This window comes from Eupeodes corollae, chromosome 3, assembly GCF_945859685.1.
Source record: "Eupeodes corollae chromosome 3, idEupCoro1.1, whole genome shotgun sequence".
Lineage (NCBI taxonomy): Eukaryota > Metazoa > Arthropoda > Insecta > Diptera > Syrphidae > Eupeodes > Eupeodes corollae.
The window spans coordinates 122,306,390-122,333,580 of NC_079149.1; the positions used below are offsets into that span (position 1 = coordinate 122,306,390).

General features: G+C 35.7%; 5 protein-coding genes across 20 annotated transcripts in view; 3 read left to right on the forward strand and 2 right to left on the reverse strand.

The window, feature by feature from the left end:
• Positions 1–8,404, forward strand: part of LOC129949370 (uncharacterized) — a 52,009-nt gene extending 43,605 nt beyond the window's left edge. For 9 of the 16 annotated variants that reach the window (XM_056060777.1, XM_056060774.1, XM_056060782.1 and 6 more), the window contains 6 exons: positions 196–2,188; positions 2,260–2,455; positions 2,524–3,053; positions 3,140–3,404; positions 3,466–3,771; positions 3,847–8,404. In XM_056060777.1, the coding sequence (XP_055916752.1) occupies positions 196–2,188; positions 2,260–2,455; positions 2,524–3,053; positions 3,140–3,404; positions 3,466–3,771; positions 3,847–6,232 (5,676 nt within the window). In that variant the 3' untranslated portion in view covers positions 6,233–8,404. The remainder of the gene's footprint in view (positions 1–195; positions 2,189–2,259; positions 2,456–2,523; positions 3,054–3,139; positions 3,405–3,465; positions 3,772–3,846) is intronic. The other 7 variants (XM_056060781.1, XM_056060789.1, XM_056060787.1 and 4 more) reach the window with 3 other exon arrangements.
• Positions 8,405–11,801: 3,397 nt separating this feature from the next.
• LOC129949891 (TBC1 domain family member 17) lies at positions 11,802–15,251 on the reverse strand. Its single transcript, XM_056061606.1, has 3 exons — positions 14,985–15,251; positions 14,047–14,836; positions 11,802–13,355 (listed from the first exon to the last, which is right to left on the reverse strand). Exons 1-3 carry the CDS (start codon positions 15,093–15,095, stop codon positions 12,250–12,252), a joined length of 2,007 nt encoding a protein of 668 aa, XP_055917581.1. The 5' UTR covers positions 15,096–15,251; the 3' UTR covers positions 11,802–12,249.
• A 4,939-nt stretch (positions 15,252–20,190) lies between these two features.
• Positions 20,191–21,407, forward strand: LOC129949683 (KRR1 small subunit processome component homolog). The gene has a single exon (XM_056061279.1). The coding sequence runs from the start codon at positions 20,313–20,315 to the stop codon at positions 21,342–21,344; it is 1,032 nt and encodes a 343-aa protein (XP_055917254.1). The 5' UTR covers positions 20,191–20,312; the 3' UTR covers positions 21,345–21,407.
• Positions 21,408–22,092: 685 nt separating this feature from the next.
• LOC129951001 (uncharacterized) lies at positions 22,093–22,958 on the forward strand. Its single transcript, XM_056062987.1, has one exon. The coding sequence runs from the start codon at positions 22,307–22,309 to the stop codon at positions 22,865–22,867; it is 561 nt and encodes a 186-aa protein (XP_055918962.1). The 5' UTR covers positions 22,093–22,306; the 3' UTR covers positions 22,868–22,958.
• A 2,465-nt stretch (positions 22,959–25,423) lies between these two features.
• On the reverse strand, positions 25,424–26,369 carry LOC129950771 (uncharacterized). Its single transcript, XM_056062690.1, has 3 exons — positions 26,084–26,369; positions 25,815–26,019; positions 25,424–25,648 (listed from the first exon to the last, which is right to left on the reverse strand). The coding sequence occupies exons 1-3, from the start codon at positions 26,367–26,369 to the stop codon at positions 25,537–25,539; spliced, it is 603 nt and encodes a 200-aa protein (XP_055918665.1). The 3' UTR covers positions 25,424–25,536.
• Between the last annotated feature and the right edge of the window lie 822 nt (positions 26,370–27,191).

Here is a 27,191-nt window from a genome sequence, read left to right on the forward strand (position 1 = left end):
TCTGCGAAGTTTCATTTTTCATCGTTCATGTTCATGTTTTTCTGTTTCGTCCATTTTGTTTGTACTTAGATTTAAATTGTATTTATATTTGGCATGCATTTAGTTCTTTTAAGTAGAAATAATAAATTGAGTATTGTAATGAGTAAACACATAGTTAAAACTTTTTATTTTCCCAAAACATTTCAAATAACGTAGAATCTGCAAAAATTCCAGAAAATGGAGCGTCAAGGAAAATTGGAAATTGCCGCCAAAGAGCGTGAGCGTCAACGCCTTGAAAGTATTCCCAAAAAATGGAATCGACGCGAAGAATACGAATTCCTTCGGGTATTGACTGGTTATGGTGTGGATTTGCAACAAGGTGTTAGTATAATTGCACCCGATTGGACAAAATTCAAAGCAATGGCACATTTGGAACGAAAGAGTGACGAGACTTTAAGTGATTATTATAAGGTCTTCATAGCGATGTGTAAACGTCAGGCTATGGTTAAACTTAAGGAAAGTGAACGTGGTTTAGAAGGAATTATAGAGGATCTGAATGAAGATCATGCTAAATTGATTCTCGATCGGTTGGAGCTTTTGTCGAAGCTTCGAGAAGTGGTTCGTCATCATTTGTTTGATGAACGATTGAAATTGTGTCAAAATAATTTGGATACACCCGATTGGTGGGATCCAGGAAGGCACGACAAGGAGCTGGTGATGGCAGTTCTTAAGCACGGTATTTATCGATCGGAAACGTTCATATTTAACGATCCAACATTTAGCTTCCTTGAATCTGAGAAAAGATTTTTGCGGGAACTGGAAGCACAGATTCAGCGTTTTAAAATGGAAGCTCCATTTGTAAAGGATGAGATCATCGATTTGGACGCTAGTTCAAGTCCTGTCAAAGAGGACGTTAAGAAAGAGGTTGTTCCTGAAGTAGTCAAAGTTGAATCTGAAGCTGATGAGGCTGAGGCTGAGTTAAAGCCGAAGGTGGAGGAAGTGAATGTCGAAAAACCACAAGAAAGTGAGCAGAAGGACATCACAGAGTCTGATATCGAGAAAAAACCAGATGACGAAGAAATTGAAGATCTATCCGCTCCAAGCAAACCAACAGAGCAGCCAGTCGATGAAGAATCACCAGCGACACCGGTTAAAAAAGAACTCGACTCGAGTGTTAATGAAGATGAGGAGACTCCAGCTGATCTGAGTGAAAAATCCGAGAAGATTGAATCTGATCTTAAAAATATCGAGTTGCGTGGTGAATTGGAGAAACCAATCAAAGAAATCCACGAATCTACAGATGAAGAAAAGATGGAAACAGATGAGTTACCCGAAGAGGAAAAAACTCCAGAAAAAGAAAATGAATCAAGTGAAGAAAAACCAGCAAAGGAGGAAAGTTCTTCCAAAGAAATTGTTGCCGTTGAAGAAAGTGACGAGGTCAAGGCAAAGCCAGAAGAAGAAGGAAACGAAAATGGTAACGCTGACAAGGAATCCATAGACAAAGATTCAATTCCTCCATCGAGTCCAGCTGAGAAACCAGTTGAATGCACCGACTTGTCCACCAAGAAGACTGCTGACGATGCTTTAGATCTAGCTAGCCCATGTCCAAAAAAAGAACCCGACGAAGAGGAAGTCATGAAGGAAAAGGAGAAAGCTGTTGAAGAAGAATGTCAGAAGCAGGCAGCGGAATTAAAGGCACGTTTCCCAGATCTAGAGGTAATCCAGCCTTCGGTTAAGCACAAGGCCGATAAGGAACGTCCAAAGGCAGAAAAGTGCATGATTCGATGGTGGAAGGACTTTGCTCTAGAAAAGAGAATTTCCCATATCATTACCTGTGCAGAGACGAACCAATGGCCGGTCGGTCCCAACTACTCAGCTTATGCTGGTTGCCAGGGAGTAGATCTAGACATTGCTCTTCACGAGATAATTGGTCATTTGAATGTAATTGAGCGTCGCTCAGAGACACCAGATGTGATTACCATCACAACCGACCAAGGAATGCCAAAACACTTACAATCTCAGCTTCAGGCACCCCAAATTCCTGTCAACACCGGGCCCTCCCCACAGCCCCCAATGATGTCTGCCGCGCCGATTGGGTCCCCATCGGTACCTGCTAACTCTTCGGGCAAGAAGAGGAAGCGGCATATCGCCATTGACGTGGAGACAGAACGTGCTAAGCTGCATGCTCTGCTAAACAGCACGCAGTCAAGTGAGTTCCAACTTAGTTACTTTTGTACAAGAGTTCTTATCATGCTTTTGTTTTCTTAAATTTTACTTTAGTGAACCAAAAAGGATGGGGGGGTGAGGAAGACAGCAACGATTCACGACGAAGTTCATCGTCGGCATCGCTACAACCACCACCAGCACATCAGCATCCTCTGCGTCAGACGAGCACTCCGTCTTTCAATAAGCCAGCAGTGCCACCGATGAAGACGCCTCCTCCACAAATGGGTGGACCCATGGATTTGTCCTCAAGGTAAGCATTATTAAACAATGTGAAAGTGAGTTTTATGTCTTAAAGTGCAATTTTTCTTTGTCTTTCAGTCTTCCCAAAGCTGGAAACATAAGTGAAATGCTCAAGGCTGCCGCTGCAGCTGCACCAATCGATTTAAGTGAAGTGCAAGACTTCTCTATGGGCAATAAAAAGAGTATGGCCGCAATGAGCTCAGCCTACGGCGCATCTTCAATGGGTGGCGGAAGCGGCGGCGGCGGTGGAAGTGGAAACAAGGGAAAACTTGACGATACCCTTAGCAAATTAATGAAGAAGAATAATTGCGTAAGATCAAACAACAGCAAGAAAGCCGAAAACGAAAACCGATTGAATAATTTCCCTTCACAGACAATCGAAGAACCTGTTGTAGGCAAGGAAAAGAAACGCAAGAAACTCGACGAAATTGTTTTGGGATTATCGGCGGCTAAAGAACAAAAAACATTCCCCGATCCATCGCTTCCTTCGTCGAAAAAACAACCCATTACACCAAGTGTCTCAGTAACACCTGCAAATGTTCCCTCGACAATGGCCAGTCAGAGCAATCAGAAACCTTTTACAATAACAGTTACTAGTGTTCCAGGAAGTAAGGATGGTCTCTCGTAATTTACGTTTATCGAAATTGTATTTTAACCTCTTGTCTTTGTTTCCTTTTTCTTTTCTTTTGTGTAGAATCAAAGAGTGGTGGCTCATCAATGCCATCGACGTCGTCCTCTTCATCGCATACGTCGTCGTCTGGTTTGGCTGCATTACAAAATATGGCTATGGGTGGAGTGCCCTCGAAGGATAGTTTGAATGCATTGCTTGCTCAAACTATGCAAGCCGATCCTCAAACGTTCCTTAAACAGCAACAGAAAATGATGCAATGTTTGCCCGCGTCACAGCGTAAAGCATACGAAGTTATGCTGGCTGATATGAAACAAGCAGTGGAAATGACGTAAGTTTAGGGGTTACCTCAAGGTCTGAATCAGTTTTTCATAATTTCAATCAAATTTTAGGTCAAAATACAATTCGCACGATGTCAAGGTGAATAAATGGCTGGCTGAACAAAATGCTGCTCTCAACGAACAACTCAACATGGACTACCGTCGATCAAATCGTAGTTCATCTCAACAAGCATCGATGCCGAAAGCTTCTCCGCAGCAACAACCACAACCACCTCCACAGCCACCACAACAACAGCAATCACAACTCACTGGACCACAAAGTCTTACGGGTGATGAACCAGTTGTGGTTATAAATAAACAAACAGGGAAACGTCTCACAGGAAACAAAGCGCCACAACTTAAAAGACTTATGCAATGGTAAGGATCTTGAAAACGTCTCTGTTAAAAAAAAAAAATATTTAAAAAATGAAAAAATGTCATTATTTCGTTTAGGCTCACGGATAATCCAGCATATGAAGTTGATCCGAAATGGTTGGAACATATGCAGAATCCAATGTCAGCACCATCACCAAAATCTAATCAAATGGACACAAGCGGCTTCAGTGGAAGTTCAAGCAAGAATCACGGTGGTGGTCGTCCATCTTCGACGTCTAGCAACACCTCGACTAGCAGTCATTCGCAGCAGCAACAACAGTCGCAGCAACCCCAACAATCACAGTCGAAGAAATCGAGTCGCCAGAGCGCAATCGATCAAGCCAATGCAATGCAATTTGGTGGGTTGGCTGGTCTCAATCCAAACCTATTGTCTGGCCTACCCGGATTGGGAGCTTTCGATCCAAAGAATCCTCTCCTCATGCCGTTTGCGGGTATGCCCGGTTTGGGCAGCATGGGTGTTTTGGGTAACCTTGGCAACATGAGTAACATGAATTTGTGCAACAACCTTGCCGCATTGAGTGGCCTTGGCAATTTGCCTGGCATGGATGCGCAGAGCTTAGCTGCTCTTTTGGCTGCAGCCGGGACAGCTGGATTAGGAGGGTTAGGCGGTCCTTCTTCGTCGGGAAATAGCGGTGGCAAAGCAAGCAGCTCCCAATCGAGCAAAAAAAGCAAAAACAATGACAACTCTCAGCAGAGTAATAGCTCATCGCAAGGAGGCAGTGGCGGCGGAGGACAAGGATCCAGCGGGAACAGTGGTGGAAGTAAGAACATCCCAACATCAAGTGCATCTTCTGCAGCTGGAAATAGTGCATTCCCGTTCCTGTTCCCCAATCCAGGTTTGTTATATCCTCCATTGGGTTTGGGTGGTCTCAATCCATATTCTCTGGGATCTGGTATGTCTGCGTATGATCAATTGGCTCAGCAGTATAACCTGTTGAATGGAGCCAATAATCCACCGACATCTTCATCGTCAACATCGAAGAGTTCCCATCAGTCGCAGAGCAAGTCCAGTAGTTCGCGTTCGAATGCTATGAGCACTGCAAACATGGGCGGTTCGTCGACATCAACATCGAGTAGTGGTAGAGGTCGAAGTTCAGCGTCAAGTCGCGCTGCAGCAAATGAGATGGCACAACTGTCCAGTTTGTTAATGGGTAATGCCGATCCACATCTCCTGGAGTCGTTGAGTCGCATGGCTGGAATGGATTTAGGACAAGCGTCGCGTTTGATGAGTAGTTTAGGAGGACAACCCAATCCACCGTCAGAAAAGCGTTCATCTGCTTCGTCTTCAATGTCATCGAAAGAGGCCCACGAGAAACAAGCTGCCAAAGAACAACAAAAGTGGATGGAGAGCTTGGCCCGTGGTGCTTTGCCTCCTGATTTAGCAACATTGCAGGCCTTTACTCAAGGCAAACTTCCATCAAGTTCGCAGTCTTCTTCGTCCAGCAAGAGTGGTTCAAAGGGATCATCATCGCAACTACCACAGATGTCAATGGCCGGAGATCTAAGCCAAGCGTTCCTGGCCGAAATGGCTGCCCAGGCAATGGCCGCAGCTGCCGGAAGTGGACCGCTCTCTATGGGGGCTGGTGGCCTTGGTGGCATGGGCGGTGGCGGCGGTGGTGGTGGAGGTAGTAGTAAGCGAAGCCGTGATCAAGAGATGAAAGATGCCTTTGAGCAGTTCAGCAAACAACAAATGGACATTTACACGCGCACATTAGGTCTCGGTTCGGGTATATCCTTAATACCAACATCATCGGCTTCTTCGTCTGGCATGAATGACGACCACAAGCCGAAACGTTCTCGCTCGGATAGTCACACATCGAGTAGCTCCAAAGATGAGCTATGTCTTCCCCTAAATCTTGGCGCAATGAGCAACATTGAAAAGAGCTTACGCGGAATGACGGGCGGCGGTGGTGTTGGCGGAGGTGGAGGCGGTGGAAGAGGAGACATGAGTGGCTTGGGAGGAGGGCACTCTGGTTGTGATCCTATTGACAAAGTTACCCTCACGCCACTAAGCTCTGCAGGCATTGCAGCAAATCTACCCTCACAAACAACGATAACCATAGCCCCACCGATAAGCTCCGGTGCTAGCACAAGCAGCGATCGTAGCGAACGCAGTGAAAGCCGCATAAGTCTAACGATAACAAATGCAGCAGATGCCGCCAAACTTCCACCACCATACGAAGAAGCTGACGAGTTGATAATTCAACCGATCTTAAAGAAACAACAATCCGGTGGTGACGATGGTGATGGCTACGAAGAGCGTCGATCCTCGAGTAGATTGAAAAGACCTCGTTCGAGTGGTGAACACTCGCTAGATGGCCCAGCCGAGAAGCGAAGGGAATTGCGTTCTACAAGGCACACCCGTCAAAGTGGAGCATCAAATTCAGAAACCCTGAATCTATCAACGAATAATGAAAATGACACCGACAAGGGAGATCAGTAGGGAACAAAGAATGTCCGAAGAAGTGCGAGATTAAAATCCACAAATATAAATTTGACGAAAAACAAAACAAAAATTGTTAAAAAAAACTAAAACAAAAAGATAGACGAGATATCTCTTTAAACAAAAAAAAAATATATTTTTTTGGTCATGTGTTTGTTTGTCAAAAGAAAACAAAAAAGAGAAACCCCTTAATCAAACGCTTAAAATATTTTGTAACTTATTTTTTTTATGTTTTGTGTAACGATTTTAAGTTTATAACGTACATACCTGTTTTTTTTTTCAAATTGGATATTCCTCCAGTATCTGTACATAAATATTTTTAATTTGTAAGTAACCACACGTCACATCCTTTTCCCTATAATTTTGTCCACAAAAATACATTTTACTTTATAGGAAAAAAAGAAGAAAAAAAACAATTTCTACATAACGGTAACAATATTTATTTATGTTAAGTAAAAGTAAAGTATTTTTTTTTTTAAATATTGTCTCTAGATAGACTTAAAAGGTTTTATTTTTGAATGACATAAATATTCTAGAATTTCCAATTAAATAAACAAAACAAAAAAATCATAGGAACACCTTTATTTAGATTTATCTATAAAATAAAAAAAATTGTAATTAAGACAAGAAACATAATGATAATAATAAAAAAGTATATATAAATTGATAAACAAAAATGACAAGACTTTGGAGTTCAAAGTAAAAATGGAGCGAAAAATTAACTTGCTGCTGTGTTATTTTCACTTCCATTCTTATCTTTTTATCTCCAAAGAATTAATAATTATAATTTATTTAAATTAATGTTGTTGATCAATAATAAAGAAGAAGTAGTTTTGTAAAAAAAAAAACAATTATGAAAACTGACTGACTGCATGCTGCGCTGTTAAATAAAAACAAATAAACAAAAGAAAAGAACACACCTAATAAATCTTGTAGTAGGGTGTACATTTTTAGATTTTCCTTTTCGTATGCATGTTTCTTGATAATTAAATTTTAAATTAATTTTTTTTTATTAATATATTTTTTTTAAAGAAAATAAAAAAAAACTATAACCATGCACACGGAAGAAAATCAATATTTATTAATTTTTATTTTACATTCAATTAATTATAAATAAAAAAAACATAAAGGGTACGAGATGAGTGAGTAAAAATACAAAACAAAAAATAAACAAATATAACATACCAACATTACATACTAGAGTTATTATCATAAATAAAAGAAAATACACACACAATTTCCATACGAAAGAAGAATACAAAACAACAACAACAACAAATAAAAACAAGTTGAGGAAATTCCATCAAATATTGTGATTAAAAAATAATATAAAAAATATTTTGTATAAAAAATGAATATAAATAAGCGAAAAAACAAAAAAAAACTATGCTTAAAAACAAAAACCACACATATAGTTTCCAAACTTAACAATTTAAATATATATATATTATAAAAATTAAATATATATATATATATAATATTATATTATATAAATAAAAGAAACAAAACAAAAACTGAATAAAAGTAGGTCTCCCCATTTTTTAAATAAAACAATTTACTCTGTAATTATTCAATTTAAAATAGATATTTTTAATTATTATTTTTATGTAAAATATATGATTTTATTAGAAAAAAAAAATATACAGCAAATTTAACTAAATCCTAGGAACCCAAAACAAAAATTAATTAAAAAACAAAAATGCGAATGATATTAAAATCAATCGAAAGAGAAAACAAAACAAAAATACAAAAACAAACACAACCTTCAAACCATCTTCATAATAAAAAGTTTCAAATAAAATAATATTCAAATCTAGACTATAAAAAAAAAGTTTTAAAAAACCATACAAATCCTTCAACTTTTGTAAGAGAGAGGAAAACCCTCATGTTGGAATATCTATTTCTATGCGAGTGGCTTTGCTTAAAAGTTATGTTTTGAATTAAATATTGCTGCTGTTGACTGATTTCTTTTAAACAAAGCTCAGAAAATGTTAATATCACGAATCACGATATTCTCCAAAAATTCCAAAACTCCAAAGAATTAAATGCTGCTGTTCTTGTTTGTTTTGATTTTTGGTCTTGAATGCACGTCGTTTTATGATAATATCAATTTTTTGTTCACTTAGAAATGGATATTTTTTTGAGTGGTTTCTTCTCTTGTACAATTTATTATTTAATTTTTCGTTGATTGATTGATAAAAAAATACAACAAACAAAAGTTTTTTTTTATTATTCAAAAAAAAAAACAACCATATTTCTTTATATTTCATTTTAATTTTAAACTTTAAGTAAACAATTAAAAAGAAGAAAACAAAAAAAAAATAAAAAATAGATATTAGAACGTTTAAATTAAAGAAATGACTTTAAAATATATATAAATACATCATGATTAACTACAAAAGAAACAAAAAAAAATTATATGGAATGAAAATAAATTCAAACTTAAACAATAAAAAAAAAAATCATAAAAAAATTTAATCAAAAATGTGTTTTTATTTCGTATTTGTTACTTGGAATCAGCTGCTTTAATGAATGTTTTGTTTATTGGTGGAGTTGTGCTTAGCTTTCATATAAAAACAACTGTTTTAGAAGACATGGGGATGCCTGTCGTCACCAGACTATGCACTATACAACTGGGAAACCAATAGTCTAGGGATTGCAAAACAATTAAAAGAGAAATTAAGAGCGAGTTACTGGCGAGCCCAAACTTAATACCCTTATTACCATTGGCGAGTCGAATGGATAATCGCGTGAGTGTGAGCCGTTGGCGAATTGAGAACCATTGATTCGACTTAAATGTCATAAAGTTTTCGAAGATTGTTCTCACTCTATTGTCGTTATCGAATGGTTGTTCATTCGTCTTATTTTTTGTCGAACCTTCATATTGTGTGAGAAAAGGTGGAAGCTTATGTAAAATAAATGTCGGAAAATAAAGCAATGTAAGTTCATATTTATATTTCATTTCTTTTATTAAATGACATGAATCAATGCATGTTTATTTAGCTGCAAGAGAACTAATACAAATTTTGGTTCTTCCAAAAAAAATAAAATTAATATTGGGACCAATTTGCTACAACCCTCAACTCAATTGAGCCACCTACTCGCGATGGAAAAGAATGGCACAACGTAATGTTAATTTGAAAAAAAAACTTTACAAATAAAACTTTTATTCATTCAACAGGTTTGGCTGTTGAGCTTAAAATCAAAAGAAAACTTGGGATGAATAATGCGTAAGTGGTGGAAACTGGTGGTGGTAAATACTCTCAAGTTTACTTAACTCTTTTGAACAAGCTGTGGTGTGAAACTGCTTGGAATTGAGAAAGCTATAAGGCTAGAAGGTATGTTTTTGTGTTATCTACCCAAATTTCAGAGCACTTATTAATCGGATTACAAGACATTGAAGTGCTCAATGAAAAAGACTAGTGAAGCCGATAAACAACAACAACAGAATAAAAATATAAATACTACTAAGCAACATTGAACGTTCTCAGCTTTGGTAGCACGTTTCAAGTACTGACTGAGGATTGCTGCAGTTCTATACAAAGGAATCATGAGCCGATCCAGAATATCTTTCGTCAACATAACGAAAACAAATTGTATGGTCACACGTCTTAAAAACTTGCATTAAAAACCAAAAGCTACTCTCAAAGAAAAAAACGTACTATCATTGCGTTTAAACTGTAATATCCTTTTCTGTTAAGATACTGATGACGCAACTCAATCAGAGCAACGATTCTTATACGGGTTCCGTCAATACATCAAATAACCTAGCCGTGGAAAAAATAGTTTCGTGCGATTTGTTTTTCATCGGATGACATGTTGAGACTGATCCAGGTTGGATATAATTTGTTTTCAATTTCTTCTTTTAATACTAAGAAATCCGAGGATTATGACAGCCTAAGTCAAAATCTTTTCCTACGCTGCGCACGCTAAATATAATATAGAAGGGATTGAAGAGGTACTTCCATTATTAATTAATGGAATTAATTAGAATTAAAAGAACTTTCAGAACAAAATATTTTTTCTATTCACAGATTATTACGGAGTTCCAAGACATTAAGACGAATATTCTTGCGCAGTCGAAGCATTCCTATTTTTTGTTTGTAATTTTCGTTTTTTCAAAAAAATCTATGTTGCTTATCATTTTGTTTTATTTTGTAATTTTATTAAATATGTGATTATCAGTTAAATAACACAATTTCTGTTATTTTGTTTTTGTACGGTAGCACTGAATTTCGAACTCGAATTGTAAAGTTCGCCAACCGTGGTATGTCGATTGTCGAATGTGTTAGCTCGCTAATGAAAATATCTCACTTCGAAAGTTCGATTCGCCAACCATAATAGGGGTATAATTCTAGTAGAGCGTACCTGTGTCAATCTTACAGATCCCCAATAATAAAGGATGCAATGAATATTTTAAACCGAAAAAAAACACCAAAATTCTCTGAACGAAATCAGCAGAATTGGTATTACTCCATCAACATGTACCCTCAGTCTTGGTAACATACCTCCATGGGAGTTTTCAACTGATATAATAAATACCTCTTTAGCGAGATTAAAAAAGAATTCCACGTGCAAGGAAATGTACACATAGATGTTTCATTTCACCCTGGTATACAGATGGATCAAAATCATACACTGGAATTGGACTTGCAATCTTTTCGGAAGTTTGCAATATTCTATACAGTACAAGATTACTTTAAATTTTGTTTCCGAAAAATCTTACGCAATCCTGAAAGCGACAGAAATAGCAAATACAATACCCAAAAACATCGTTAATTGCTCTGATAGCCTTTCTACACTCAAGACAATCAACAGAATTCAAAACTGTGCCTTAACCATTACCAATATCCAAATAACACAAAATTGTGCTACTATATGGGTTAAGTCTTTAACTTAACTTTGTGCAAAACACGATACAAGTGAACTGCACAGTTCTCAGTTTAAAAAAGTTTTCGTTCGTTGAACATGAGTTCAAAATTAGCTCTTTATATGTATATTGCTTGCTATTGCAATAAAAAAAATGAAAATTTAGTGCAAAAAAAGCTTTTTATTTTCCATAGAGCTGAATGTTCTTTATAAAGTTCGAGGAACTCGCTCCAGAACTTTTGTTCATCAGCCATTATAAAAAAAAAAACAATGTATAGTGGCGTAAATAAAATTTTAATACTGAGCGGTTGCACAGTTTTTGACATTCACGACACAAATAACTGCACAAATTAAAGACTTGAGCAAAAATATCAAAATTGTTTTAATTTTTACACAGTTAACTGCACAAACCGCTCAAACAACCCCATTCACAACAGTTATTTTGTGTCGTGAATTTGCGGCCTAATTCTTTCCATTACTAAAGGTTCGCTTAGACAGACTTCTTTATTAATTTTTTCTCCAGGTTTGAAAGCGTAAAAGTTCTAAAAATTTTGTTTTCGTTAAAAATATTTGTTTATAACATAGAATTCCATGGTTACAGCTTATGGCGTTTGATATAGACTTTAAAATCCTGCTTGTGAACTAATAATCAACTCTATGTTAATATATTTACTTTTCAAATCGAGGAAAACGAAACAACTTTAACTATAAAATGTTCTTCTTTATTATTTGCAGCTATATGCATAATGCAAAAAGTATTTATTGTGTATAAGATTTTTGTTTTCAAAATAATTTATATAATAACCAAAACAAAAATAAAATTAAAGTCCATTAAAATATAGTATTTATGTAAAGTATAATAAAGTGCAGAAGTGTAGCGGGATGATTACAATTATTTTGAGAGACCAAAACAGGATCCATTTAAAAATTTTACTTAAAAAGTATTTGCAGGCTTTTATTTTTTACGCCATCACAATATCGCGAATTGAGACTTTTCATCATAATAAATCTCTATCTATCTAATTATAGTTTTCATACCTCTGCTATCTACAAAATAATTTTGAAAAAAATATTGAAATCAACTTAAAACTTTGGCTTAATGGCCTCGTTAACTAAGCCCTCCTATATTGCCTCACTGTGTTGCGAATTTACAAGAATTGTAAGAACATCGACTGTTCGCAGGCCTCTTCTAGCATTGCTTGTTGTTTTTCCTTCTCTTCGGGCGTTAATTCACGAACTAGCTCATCAAAGCCGTCATCAAAGTCTTGTGGGAACTCTTGACTTCCAAACGGCTCGGTTGGATGTTCACCAATTATAACTCGTATGTCATTCGTTAGGGACTCTGCAGCCTTGATCTGTTTGTAGATCGCCTCTGCAAGCTCCAGTGTGGCTTTTAGATCAATTTTTCCCGACAGTTCGTTTACATGCTTCAGGATCTCGTTGAATTCGTATTGGTTTCCGATGATGATGTCGGTTTGTTGGTCTAGAATTGCAACACTTATCAGAAGTTGATAGTTAGGACACGGCAACCGCGTCCATAGGCATTCCCACAATTTCATAACATCGTCCGTTGAAAACTCTCGCTTAAACCACACCAACAACCAACGGAAGCAGAAGTACATATTATCCGAATCGTGAGTCTTCATGTATTGAAACAGAGGACGGTTGGCAAACTCTAGCAGACGCTTCAACTGATTGAACTGGGTTTTCATGCCCGCTTGATCTATGTCGAAATTAGCAAACACCATATCCATGAATCCCACAAAGCACCAAAACGCATCAACTTCATTCTCCTGTGATGCCAATATCGGAGCCAGGAGATCACTCATGCCCTGCACATAGCCCAGATCAAAGTTGTACATCACGTAGGTCATGAGAATACCCTGCAAAACCATCAGATTGGGGTTATCTTCCCCGGCAAAGTATTCCAGAGTTCGATCTGTGCGTTTGACATCTTTTTCGATTTGACACTTTCGCTCGCGGTAGCCGGAGAAATTGTGCTCCTGCATCGGTGTCATCGAAAGCCATTGAGCTTTCATGCTGTAGTACTCCATGGACTTTTCTTTGCGACGCTTAGCACGCTCCACATCGGTATCGTCCCAGTGATAGTAATTGAGCAGATATTTCCATACTTCGCTGCGAAGTCGATTATCCACACCCCCACGAAATATGATCTCTTTGATGCGTGTTGGGTCGGAAATTCTGCCGTCTGGAGTTTGAAATTCCAACCACTGATTTTCGCTAAGTGGGGAACCTGTAAAAAGAGAAAATGGTATGAAAATATAGGCAAAAAAAAACGATACAAGGGTGTTCCTTAAGATTGATAATAATGGCTTAATTTATTTGGTAATTAGCACAAAATAATGTCAAAATTTACTACAGATGGTTTTTTTTTACCTAACCTAAAAGTTTTTGATAAATAAACTAAACTATTTCGTGTTTGCTTCCCACCATACACTTAAAACATGCATTCTTGTGGATGTCGGACTCTCAGTAACATCCAAACCTCACCTATGATATGCGTGATAATGTGTCATAATTTCCACAATAATCTAAATTGTTGTTTATTTACAGAAACAGATGAAGTAATATTGACAAACAACAATAAAAATCCATACCCCTCCTCGCATCAAAACAAACCCTAATCTGGTAACTCAGAGTAGTTTCTTCTAAACGTTCGTTTTCTTATCATGTTTAGCACATAAATTGGATTGCATTATCATGTCTTTGTTAAAATTCAATCTGGCATCAGAATAAACAATTATTTGGGCGTTACACTTCTAATCTCGTTCCATAAAAAAAGGAAAAACAAATAAAAACAAGAAAAAGGACGCTGCCAACGACCTAATCTAGTTTATGAAAATAATGAAGAAAAATTATATAAGAAGAAAATAACGTTCGACCTTTATATGGCCTTGGGATAGGTGTGTGTCTGCTTCACTCACCTCTTTCAACAATTTCACGTTTGGGCAATTTATTTTCCACAACTTCTTCTTTGCTGGATTCATCGTCTTTAGGGGTCTCGGTCTCAGGAGTCACTTCGTTGCTTTGATCACTATTCAGAACCTGATAGTCTTCGTTTACAACTGGTCTGGATCTTGGCTGTGGTCTATGAAACGGTGGTGGAACGTAGTCTGGGAAATTCACCAGAAACCCAACCAATCGATTGGGTAGCCAACTTTCGGACGCCATCGAACTCGCCTTAATCTCGCCGATATCCAATTCAGCGAAAGTCTTCTTTAGCTTTTGTGTTTCGACGCTAAGAACCACGAACTCATCGCGATTTGTATTCGACACATCCAAGATGTGGAGCTGCCGCATTGAACGCACGAACATATCGGCATTGCCGTGTTGAAAGAAGTATTCACTGTGAAGGGCACCCGACTCCTTTTTCAACAACCGAATAGTCTGTCCGCGGTTCTTTACTTCGATGGAACGTAGTTCTTCCAAATTGCAACGAATGCATCGGGCCTTGGGCAGGTTTTCGGGCTTTGTATTGAAGACACGACATTCGGACGTGGTGCGGGTTCGGCGCGATATGGTGTCGACCAAGGCCCAATCGCCTTGATCTTGGGTGTCATCGGCAATCAAGATATTCTCGTTTGGATGCCATTCGATGTACTTTCGCTTGCTCGGTGAATACTCGGCGACACTCAGTGACCCGCTGGTATTGAGGTCAGCAATGTATTCGGCGCTGGCCTGTTTTAGTAGAACTCCGTCATGTGTACAAAGAATCTACGTAGTCAGAAAAACAAAAATGAAAAAGTTAATTAGGGTTAAAGTATAAAGTAAAAGGTTCGTCCCCTTTCTATCTATACTTGTGACTAAGTACGTAGTTTATTCAGGTGTTGTTAAAGACCTCACCTACAACACAACAACCTACCTGTGCTGTTCCACTTGGTTCGTCCATAGGAGTTGGCGACTGATGTTGGCTATCGTTGCTTGTACGCATCAATTGTTGTTGACTGCATTCGTATCTAACCGATTCTAACATACTGATTAGATTAATCACAAACTTGGGATGGGATTTTTGTTAATTGAATAGAATTTACGCTTTTATTTTGGTAGCAATTCGTAAATTACAAGCAGCTGACTTCGTTTTTGTTGTAGAAAATCGCTTTGTTTTCATTTTTGAGTCAGAAATAAATGTGTGACGTAGCTTTCAAATTTATAAAAATTATGGGTAAGGTAGTGCGGTTTAGTTCTGTTCGAGAAGATTTGTGTTGCATTTGTTTTGGGTGACTATTTGTTTTTGAATAAAGCTAGACTTACATGAGTTGTATTTTATTTATATTGTATTCATTTTTCTTATGTTTGCAGTAGCCGTTTCGTACAAGTAATACAATTCGAAGTTGAATATTTTAATAATATGGCTGAATTGGAACACTTAAAGCCACTTCACACGATAAATGAAGCCATATTTCTTTGAAGGCTAGGCGCGCACATGCAACTTCTTCGAAACCAAATAGTTCAATCGTAGTTGCCCAAAGATCGCGCACATAATGACATAAGCAACTCCGAAACTAATCAACGAAATTATTTATTTATTTATTTATTTATTCAATCTACGATAATTACATCAACAGATTTATGCTTACGAACTAGTTATAAAATTAAGTATTAGTTTTTTTGTATCAATAAAAATTACAATTGAAGCAGATTTAGTAAAAGAGCTTTAAAATGTAATCTAGGCAAAAAGGTATCTAAATCATCATAATATATATTAAACAATTTACAACAGTGAGATATTGGTTCCCACTGTCCATAGTTAGTAGAATAAGGAATTTCAAAAATAAAATGTCTCATCCTTAGTTGCCGGCTAGGTGTGTAAATATTTATATATGATATTAAATCTTCACAAATTATATCACTACACAAAATATCCCGAATAAACATTACACTGTACATGTTGCGCCTCGATTCAAGAGTATGCATTCCAAGCAAAAGGCATCTGCTTTTATAATTCAAATTTAAATTACCAGACATTTGAAATTTTTTCAATGCAAATCTTAAAAAGTTTTTTTGAACACTTTCAATTCTATCAGATAGTTTTTTTACTGTAGGATTCCAGATAATACAATTGTATTCAAGTAACGGACGGACAATCGAACAAAACAAGGCTTTAAGAGTATAAGGGTCTTTAAAATCCAAGGAATTGCGTTTTAGAAAACCAAGCATAGAATTTGCTTTCGAAACAATACGCATCACATGCGGTTCAAAACTTAATTTACTATCAAAAATTATACCTAAATCATTAGATTCAGTTACCCTGGACAATTTCTTGCCACTAAGAGAATAATCAAACAAAACACTACTTAACTTACGAGTAAAAGTTAAAATTGAGCATTTGGTAAGATTAAGTAATAAGTCATTTTTATTACACCATAAGTCAAAATCATTTAAGTCGTTTTGAAAGGTAAGACAATCATTTATATTTTTTATAACTTTAAATATTTTTAAGTCATCAGCAAACATAAGACACTCTGATGTACAAAACACAGATGGAACATCATTTATAAAAAGATCAAAAAGGGGAGGACCCAAATGACTTCCTTCTGGAACCCCCCAAAAACCTAATATCGGAAACGATTCAAAATCGCCTATTTTTACTATTTGTTTCCTGTTACTGACATAAGATGAAAACCATTTGAGTAGAGTACCGTCAAAACCGTATGCTTTTAACTTTTTAATTAAAACCTGGTGATTGACTCTGCTAAACGCTTTAACAAAATCCGTGTAAACTACATCCATTTGGCATTGTTTTTCTACTGTGTCAAAACACAATTTAGAAAAACAAGACAAATTAGTTAAAGTTGATCGGCCACTAAAAAATCCATGTTGACGATTTGAAATATGATTTTTTATAATTCTATAAAATAGAATTTTTACAATCTTATCAAGCAATTTGGGAATGAAAGCAGATTTAGTTATAGGTTGATAGTTTATGATGTTCATTTTATTACCTGACTTATAAACGGGATTGACATAAGAAGTTTTCCAGTCATCCAAAAACTCACCACTTTCTAAAGATTGGTTAAATAAAAACTTCAAAGGTAAACTTAGAGTTTCAGAGCAGCTTTTTAAGACAATTGAGAAAACTCCATGACAATCCGGACTAGTAGATGGCTCTAATTCACGAAGAGCATTTATCACCTCATCATCATCAACATACATGGAACAACAGTCAGTTATTGGCGATAAACTACTAGCATCAAAGTTATTTCCCACAATTAGATTTGAAGATTTATAAATGCTTTGAAAATTATCGGCGAACCAATCAACAATTACTTTAGAATCACTGGATGAAGTGTCCTTATAGTTCATTTTAGTTGGAAAACCCGCAGATTTCTTCTTAAAATTTATGAAGTTCCAAAAAAATTTAGGATTTTGTTTTAAATTACTTTCAACTGTCTGAACATAGCTACTGAAACAGAACTGTGACAAAAATACATACTCTTTACGAAGGCGAGAATACAAAGAGAAAACTAACTGAGTTTTTGATAGTTGATATCTTTTAAAAATCTTATTTTTATAATTTTTTAACTTTCGCAACCTAGCATTTGACCAAGGAGGAGGATGTGAACTTTGTTTGATTAACGATCGAGGAATAGCGGAATCCAAAACTCTTTTAAAATTATTTATAAATATATAAAAGTTATTTTTTAAACTAAAATTAACATTCATTTGCCAATTCAAATCACGAAATTGATTATTCACAACATTCAAGTTTTGTGCATTAAATTTATATTTAAATTTATCAATCTTATTAAAATTTCTAAAATTTTTGAAACAAATAGATTTAAAAAGAATTGAAAGAGCAACATGGTGTATGGAATTAGAAAACAAAGGTATACACTCCGAAACTTCAGTTTCAATGTCATCACTTAATCTATGTAAGGAGTTATGAACAAAACTTAATTGATTTAAATTTAAAGCAAATAGAGAATCAATGAGCTCAAACTCTTTTTCAGAAGACAGAACAAATGGTAAAACTTTGTTTTCACTTTGCATCCACCGAATATCACCCAAATTAAAATCTCCTATTACACAAAAAGAATTTAAATCATTAGACAAATTGAATACTGCGTTTTCAATATTTTTTAAATGGTACAAATAAGTTGAAAGTGAAGATTCAGGTGGAATATAACTTAAAAATATCAAAAATTTACATTCATTATCTCTTACAATACATACACATAATTGTTCAATATCAAAGTCTTCATCAAAATTGACGGAATAAGCAAGCAAAGGTTTTCGAACTGCAATTAAAACACCACCACCACGTTTGGATCCTGCATTATGGCGATCACGACGAAATATTGAAAATTCATTTGAATTAAGAATTTCATCATTAGCAATATCATGAAAAAGCCAGGTCTCAACAAAAGCAAAAATATCATATTCTGAGAGGTCAACTAAATCAATAAGGCTTTTGAGTTTACTTCTCATTCCACCCATGTTTTGATAATACATGGTCATATTAGTTTTGTTTTTATAGATCAGTTTATTGCTTCCTGTGCTGGATCTGAATCCACAGATCCCGGTAGTTTGGTATTCATCTAGTTTTTTGAATTGTTTTTCGGGATAAATTCCCTAACAATTGTATTTTTAGGCCAATTCGAGTCAATGAATGCTAATTTAAAGCTGTTTGTTGGGATTCCAACTTTAAAATAAAATAAATATAAATAAACCAATATACAGGGAGAATTTATTCACCTTGACTAAATTTGTCTCTCTCTTGCGCTTACAGAAAATTATTCAACGATTAGGTTGAATGTCCACGCAGTTGCCTATAATTCCTTGTGACACAAACCAAGGAATTGGTCCGAGGTGATCGTCTAGTTTGTTTGAAAACACAAACTAAGAAGTTGCTCGAATGGGCGAGTGAATGGTTTCTCCATAGTGATCAGTTTAGAAACCAAACAGTTTCGAAACCAAAAATTGCATGTGCGCGCCTAGTTCAATACAGCTACTTTCATTTGACAAGTTAAATGAGCATTGTTGTTTTGTGGTCAAAAATGTACCGTTTTATAAAAATTGTTCTGGATGGATGAAAGTAATAATATAAATAAATAAATAAATAAATTGGGTGGCGCGACAGTCCGTTGAGAACCAAGGCCTAGTGACTTACAACTCTCAACCATTCCTGTGTGCGAGTAATGTTGTCAGGAATGGAGGGGACCTACAGTTTATATGCCGACTCCGAACGGCTAATTTTGAGAAAGCACTTTTTCATGACAATAGTTACTCTTGGAGAATTTGTCAATTCCTCGCAAGAGGCAGTACCCGTGAAAAGACTTTAGATGGCATAGGCAGGGATCGAACCCAAGACCTCTAGCATGACAGTCCAACGCACTAACCATCATGCCACGGGTACCACGAAAGTAATAATATACTTCATATTTTCATAACATTCCTTCGTAATGTTATATTTCCATTTTGTTAGGATTATTAAATGAACTGTGTGCAGGCCTTGCGCATCAAAGTGATTTCTTTGCAAATTATGTGTTTTACTTTCTGAAGCAATTTATCAAATTTAGCTTCCTCAATTTTTCTCAAGTTCTGCAAGGAAGTAACGTCCTCAAACTGCAGTTTTGTCACTACGGTCTTTTCAAATAACATTTCCCACTCTTTGAAGTGCTTTTTCTTTTCAGAAATTCAAAGATCTTTAAAAAATATTCTATTCTATCTATTATTGAATAAAGTAACCTTTAAATAGTTATTTGAAAGCTGAGAGCAAGTATATAACTTACGGTGCCAAAAATCATAAATACTTTGTCATTTTTGTATACTCAGAAGTTATTGAATTTTGGCTGCTAGTCTCAGTATCAAAAACAAAAATAACGTTTTACTGTCTGGCCAGATATAAAAATAAGTAACACTAATAACATATTTTCGTTGGTTTGACAAAAATAAGTAGTTTTTAATAATTCAATTTCTTGCAAAAGTAATTTGTTTTAGACAAAGCAGCTATTGTGTTTCTGCCTTAAGGGATGCAATTTACAAAAATCAAACTCGTCTGCAAATGATAAGGAAGTGTGATAAACTAGCATGTACTTCACATTGTCGATTATGACATATCTCAAATGTCACTATTAACTTAATCTTTTTTTGTAGCAAACCAAATAAATTCTCCGCATTCGCACGTGTAGTTCAGAAATTGTTTTTATTTTTATTGAAAAATTAGAAAGTAAAATATAATTTTAATAAAATGAGTGACGATGAAGGTGACGACAACAAATACACCTCCACCGAACCTGTAGAAAATGCCTGGGCCTTAAAAATCCCCGAATTCAAACAAGATCACAATACTCACGGATTAGTTGAGGAAAGTTCATTTGCCACGCTCTTCCCGAAATATCGTGAAAAGTACCTCAAAGAGGTATGGCCCTTAGTTCAGCAAGTATTGGATGAATCCCATCTCAAAGCGGAACTCGATTTAGTCGAAGGCAGCATGATTGTAAAGACAACTAGAAAAACATGGGATCCTTTCATTGTCATCAAGGCGAGGGATATGATCAAGTTGATGGCCCGCAGTGTTCCCTTCGAACAAGCCAAACGTGTGCTGGAAGATGAGATAGGATGTGATATCATTAAAATTGGAAGCTTAGTGCGAAAGAAGGACAAATTCGTGAAACGAAGACAACGTCTAATCGGTCCCAACGGAGCGACTCTCAAATCCATCGAACTCCTCACAGATTGCTATGTTCTGGTGCAGGGAAACACAGTATCGGCTCTCGGACCGTACAGAGGTCTGCAACAAGTTCGAGAAATTGTCACTGAAACTATGAACAACGTCCATCCTATCTACAATATCAAAGCTTTAATGATCAAACGAGAGCTGGCGAAAGATCCAAAGCTAGCCAACGAAGATTGGTCACGATTCCTGCCCAAGTTCAAGAACAAGAACATCAGCAAACGTAAGCAACCGAAGAACAAGAAAGCCAAAAAGGAGTACACTCCATTCCCGCCAGAGCAGCCTGAGAGTAAGATCGACAAACAACTCGCCTCGGGTGAGTACTTCCTCAACAAGGAACAGAAACAAGGGCGCAAGAACAAGGAACGCGAAGAGAAACAAGCTGCCTCTGCAAAGAAACAGGAAGAAAAGCGTAGCAAAGATTTCAATCCACCTGAAGAACCCAATCGAAAGAGGAAAGCGGACTCCAATGATTCTGGGAAGGTGGATGTTAAGGCTTTGAAGGCCAAGTTGGCAAAAGCAAACAAGAAGATGAAGACGAAATGAGGGGTATGACGAGGTGACGATAGTTTTAAGCTTATTTTTTAAATAAAAGAAAAGTTAAATTTATTTGAGATGTTTTCATTTTTTCTTGGAATTGAATAGTTGTTGTACAGAGATGTGTGTAAGATTTGAAGATTTCGGCTTGTGACCGGCATAGTTGAAGAGACTTGTTGATTACATCAAGTCCCAGATATCGTTTTGGCCGAGGAACTGACGATAAAGAAAAGGAAACAGGGCGAACGGTCTTATAAAATCTCACATTTTGAGGCTAACATGGTCTTTAAAGAACAAGATGATAAAAATCGAAAGATCTTGCAAATCAAAAGAGTCAAAAGACTGAATAAATTAAAGTTTAGGAAGCTTGTAAACGGAAGTAGTCTTTTGAGAATACAGTTTTTGTTCATATATATTTTATTCAACTAAAAGACTGTTATGATTTGATTAACTTTAAATCTGGACTTTTAAACTTTGCAATCAAATGACAGAAAAATTATTCAAATAAATGAACAAAATCTCAATATTTTAAGTTTAACAAAGATTACATTTCTTGACAACGAAAACTGGATTTCTTTTACAAAAATAGAGTTCAATTTTATGGAAGCGAAAATTCCGAGAGTATTTTATGAGTGAAATCCGCGCTGCCATTTTCGGAGGGAGGTTACATACCTGCTGTTTTAGTGTTTTCCGTGAATTTATTTAAAGCCAAACATTTTTTATTATCCAAAGTCTTAGTTGGCCTTGTTTTCTGATTGATGTTTTGAGATTTAGACATGAAAAATCGTTTATTTTTATTTTCAAAGTTTTAGTACAATTTTAATGTTTTGCACATCTCTAGTTTTAAGACAGACTTCTTTTTGACATTTTACTAAGTCGGTAATGTAGTTGTAGTTAATATTTTTGTTTTGCTCTTGTCTGTCGCGTATATTTGTAAGGTGTTTTTTCTCTTTTCCATTTCCCAAATAAAAATGCCAAATTCATCCCAAACAAAAGTGACAAATATTCCTGCAAAATCTAAAACTAAATCCCGAATAAATAAACGTCAAAGAAATCGTCGTCGAAATAAACAAAAATCATTAAATAACAATCAACAAAAAGGTCAATTTAAAGCACAAACAAATTCAGTGGCGTTCAGTGAGAGTGGCCAAAGAAAGGGAACAGAAATTTGGGGAGAGGCGTACGCGAATGCCGTAAGATGGCACGGAGAGCATCAAAATAATTTCTGGCGACATGCTGCCGAACAGCTTGAAAATGAAAATCAAATGTTGCGGCAACAATTGAATTATGTTGCAAATAGCATTAAACCGGAAACCCAAAATTATTATGAAACATCCGATGAGGAATATGAGCAGAAGGATTTGATTGTCGTTAAAAAAGAAGAAGAACAACAACAAGAAGATGAGGTGGATTCAAAATATTTGGAGTTCCTGCAAGTAACAATAAAACATCGTGAGGAATTGCGATTAAAACGGGAAGCAGCGGATTTGCTGGAAGATCAAGAAGATTCAACAACTGGGGACGTTGGTTAAGCTTTGTATTTTTGTGTCACATTTCATGTTGTTGATTGCCAATTTTCAATGCATACATATATTTAAATAAAACATATTTTTTAAGTAACAATTCGACTCTATTGTGCCTACCTGTTGCTTGCAATCAGTTGTGTTATGATTCTGAACCATAAAAGTAACAAAAGGTATATATTTCAGTTTGGGATTCCAATCAGATTAATTGATAAGAATATAGCTTTAATTGGGAGGTGATCAGTCAGCAGCTGCTGTAGAGTGATGCGTAGTGTTTCGACTGAGTAAGCTTACATGGTCAAGGTTTAAACCAGTGATGGTAGAAAAGTTTTTCAAAATATGAACGAATCGCAGACTAAGTACTACATATATAAAAATTTGATGATGCGTTGTCACCCGTGAAACACATGTAGGTTTTCCTTTATTGTGCAAACATATTACTTACTCAAGGTGCCGCTACAGTCCGGTCGGACCTGGGCCTCAACCAACATGCGTCTCCAACCAGCTCGGTCCGTAGCTAGTTGTCTCCAGTTTCGCACGCCAAGTTGGTTGAGGTCTTCCCCCACCTGCGTGCGCCACCTGAGTCGTGGTCTTCTTCTACTACGCCATCCCTCGGGATTGCATTCGAAGACCTTGCAGGCTGGAGCGTTGATGTCCATTTGCTCTACATGACCTATCCATCTAAGCAGTTTGACTTTAATTCTGTTAACTAGGTCAGAGTCGCTGTACAGCCCGCACAGTTCGTCGTTATATCTTCTCCTCCATCTATGCGTAGAGAGGACTTTACTTCTCAATTGCCTTCTAAATCCAAAAAAGCAGCGATGTGCAAGAGTTATTCTTCGTTTGATTTCAGCGCTGGTGTCGTTGTCTGTATTAATACCGGTGCCTAGGTAGACAAAGTCCTTAACTACCTCAAAGTTATAGCTGTCCATGGTGACGTTTTGTCCAAGACGTCGTCGTTCAGTGTCCTTTTTTGATGACAGCATATACTTGGTCTTGCCCTCATTGACCACTAAACCCATCTTCTTCGCTTCCGTCGCAATGCTCAAAAACAAATTACAATATGATTTTCTAAAATAATAACTAGATGTTAAGAACAATGTTTTGCATATGTTGAAATGAGTTTGTTTTTTAAAATTTGTTAGGTTTTTAAATAATAATTTAATTTAATCGTGAGATATTAAAAATGCAATCGTGAGATATTTCGGAACAATAAACATTATTATTTTAGAAAAAAAAATGTTATAGTAAAAAAGCAAGCATTCCTTTTTCTTTTAAGACCAAAATTAATTTCATTTTAATTGCCCTTGTTCTGCATTTCATTTATTGTGAATACACTTTGCGAAAGTGAATTTGGGTGTTCCACAATTCGTTGTTGTGAATTCGATTTACGACAATACGAACATGCAAATAGATGTTCTGTATTTCGGTTTATGCCATTTTATGAACGCGTTCAAATAAAATTTTTTATTTCTGTGAATTGTTTGTCAAATAATACAGTTGCAATTAGTTTGTTCGTTCGCTTGTGTGTTTTCTTCGTCTCCCTGTAGGGATGCCAGACGTCCCGCTACAAGCGGGATTGTCCCGGAAAACCATCTTTGTCCCGCAAGTGTCCTGCGACAAAGTTTTGTCCCACCGAGATGATAAATGTCCCAGAAATCCTTCGAAAATACCCTTAACTGTTCTTTTTCAATACTTTTCTTTTTCATTTTAGTGCGTGCAACATGACCCTTAATTTTTCATAAAGTCGAACCTTTTCTCATTCGGTTCACTGAACGCAAATATTGTTCAATATTAGTGAGAGAGTGAATATTATTATATTGTAAGACAATTTGTCAAAGAAATTGATGCATTTTGTGAGAACGCTATCGAATATTAAGAGAATAAATTTTACTTTAGTTATAATATAAAATGTTTGTCAGGGTTAAGTTTTAAGCCTAGTACGCTGCTGATATTTGTGTAGAGTTCTGTCAGCTGTCAAAAACAATTGAGAAGTTCTGAATGTCAGCTGCTGTAAACAAAAGTATTCTGATTTTGTTAGGAAACATAAATTAGAACTCAGAACCGTTTGATCTATCCCAATGAAGCGTGAATTTTAGGCCATTCATCATTGGGACTATTCATCAAGGTTTAAAATTTTAGGTTGAAATTGCCAAAGAAGTCTTCTTCTGTCACGCGTAGTTATATTACAAATATGTAATATAAGTTTTGTAAGAAAAAACAGACAAAACAAAGATCAATAACAATGAGCTATATGTCAATTATACTTTCAATGGCAGCTTAATTCAAGTTATAGTAACTTGTAGCATATATGTATGTATGCATATAACTTCTTAGATTTTTGCCGATTCTTCTTTGTGGAAAATTAAACAAATATTCATACATTTTTTAACAAATTAGGAATTCGTACAAATCCCTACAAAAAGTAGTATAAATCCGTTAAACCAGAACGAACCAATTTTCAATACATCAAATATTTACCAATTCAATTATACATATGTACATATTTATTATTCTAAGTTATTAAATTACATTAAGATCCTTTTTTTATAACAGATACAAAACTTAATTGCAAACTTGCCATATAAATATTTTTAAACATTACATATATTCTATTTTACTGGCCACTATTGCCCCTTTTATACTTCTTAATTTCCTCATTGATGATGCATATGAATCTAATATTGATATCTTCTACAATATCCCCAGGCATAGTTTGAGCTCTGTGCTGATGTTGTTGCGAAAACATCCCCTTGAGAATCATCAGTTCCAGCACTATTTGTAAATGTTCTGAAATTAAAATTTTGAATTTTTTTTTTGATTTTGAATATATAGCCACAATCATTTTACACACATATACATATACAAATAATTAGTTTTTATAAAAGAAACATTTAAAAACCGAAACCATAAACAAACAAACAAAAAAAATGAAAATTAGTAAAATTTTTCTTACCGTCTTCTTTTTTGCGACGACAGGGGCGTCAAGAAGGACATACTTTTTGCGAATTCCCAGTCTATCTCCTGGGATTCTTCCTGTAATGTCTCGCCTTCTGGAACGCCAAGATCGGCCTCACTACCCGACTTCCTCTTGTTCCTGCTTGTGACGTGGTAGCGCATGCTATCACGTAAGGAACGCCACATTGCCTTGCAATCTTCAACTGGAATAAAAAAAAGGTTAAATACGGAATTCTATTTATTAATATTTTATTGAGCACTTAGTACCTGGTTTATTCATTTCTGCAGCTATATTGCTCCAGAGGCTCGCAACGGCGGAATTATTTTTGTGAAGGCTATGCTCCAACTTCCAAATGGCTTCACTGGTTTCGACCAACGAAGCCAGTTTCTTTTTTTCCTCCGAAGAAAATTCAATTTTTTTTTTCTTTTGTTTATTTTTTGAAAGTTGAAGTTCACTGCTTGTCTTCACTTCTTTCACATCAACAATACATTCTTCAACATTCTGAGTTTCCGGCTCAGAAATGTATTGCTGCAAAAACTCAGAAAAATCCATTTTTTTTTTAATTTTAAATCAAAACTATCTATATTAAAATGAAAAACACCGAAAGTCAGGTGTAAACAATTTTCAATTTTGATTTGTAAACAATTTTTTCCAATAAATAAATTAAACGTCAAAATTTCGGAAGCAATTAATATACCGGGCAATTAAATTGAGAACGAAAAGAGTGGAGAATTGTACTAAAAAATCTAGTACAGCTATCCACTAAAATGACACATTTCGTTGTTCAGCAGCGTACTGAAAAACGAAAAGCACAGCGAAATTTTTCGTTTATGATTTCGTCATGTCATTTTTGTATGGGAAATTTCGTTTCGCATCAGCAGCGTACTAGGCTTTAAGCGAAACGAAATTTCCCATACAAAAATGACATGACGAAATCATAAACGAAAAATTTCGCTGTGCTTTTCGTTTTTCAGTACGCTGCTGAACAACGAAATGTGTCATTTTAGTGGATAGCTGTACTAGACTTTTTAGTACAATTCTCCACTCTTTTCGTTCTCAATTTAATTGCCTTGTATATTAATTGCTTGCGAAATTTTGACGTTTAATTTATTTATTGGAAAAATTTGTTTACAAATCAAAATTGAAAATTGTTTACTCGTGACTTTCGGTGTTTTTCATTTTAATATATATATGTATATATGATATATACACAAATATTTTTCCGTTGTGGTTTTCGTTTTAATTTCGCTCTACACTTGGAGACCACCGAAAAATTTCGTTTCGCATCAGCAGCGTACTAGGCTTTAAAAACAAACTCGATTTTGATAATTGCTTTAAAATTGTTGACTGCTTTAAAATGAAAAATAAGTCTAG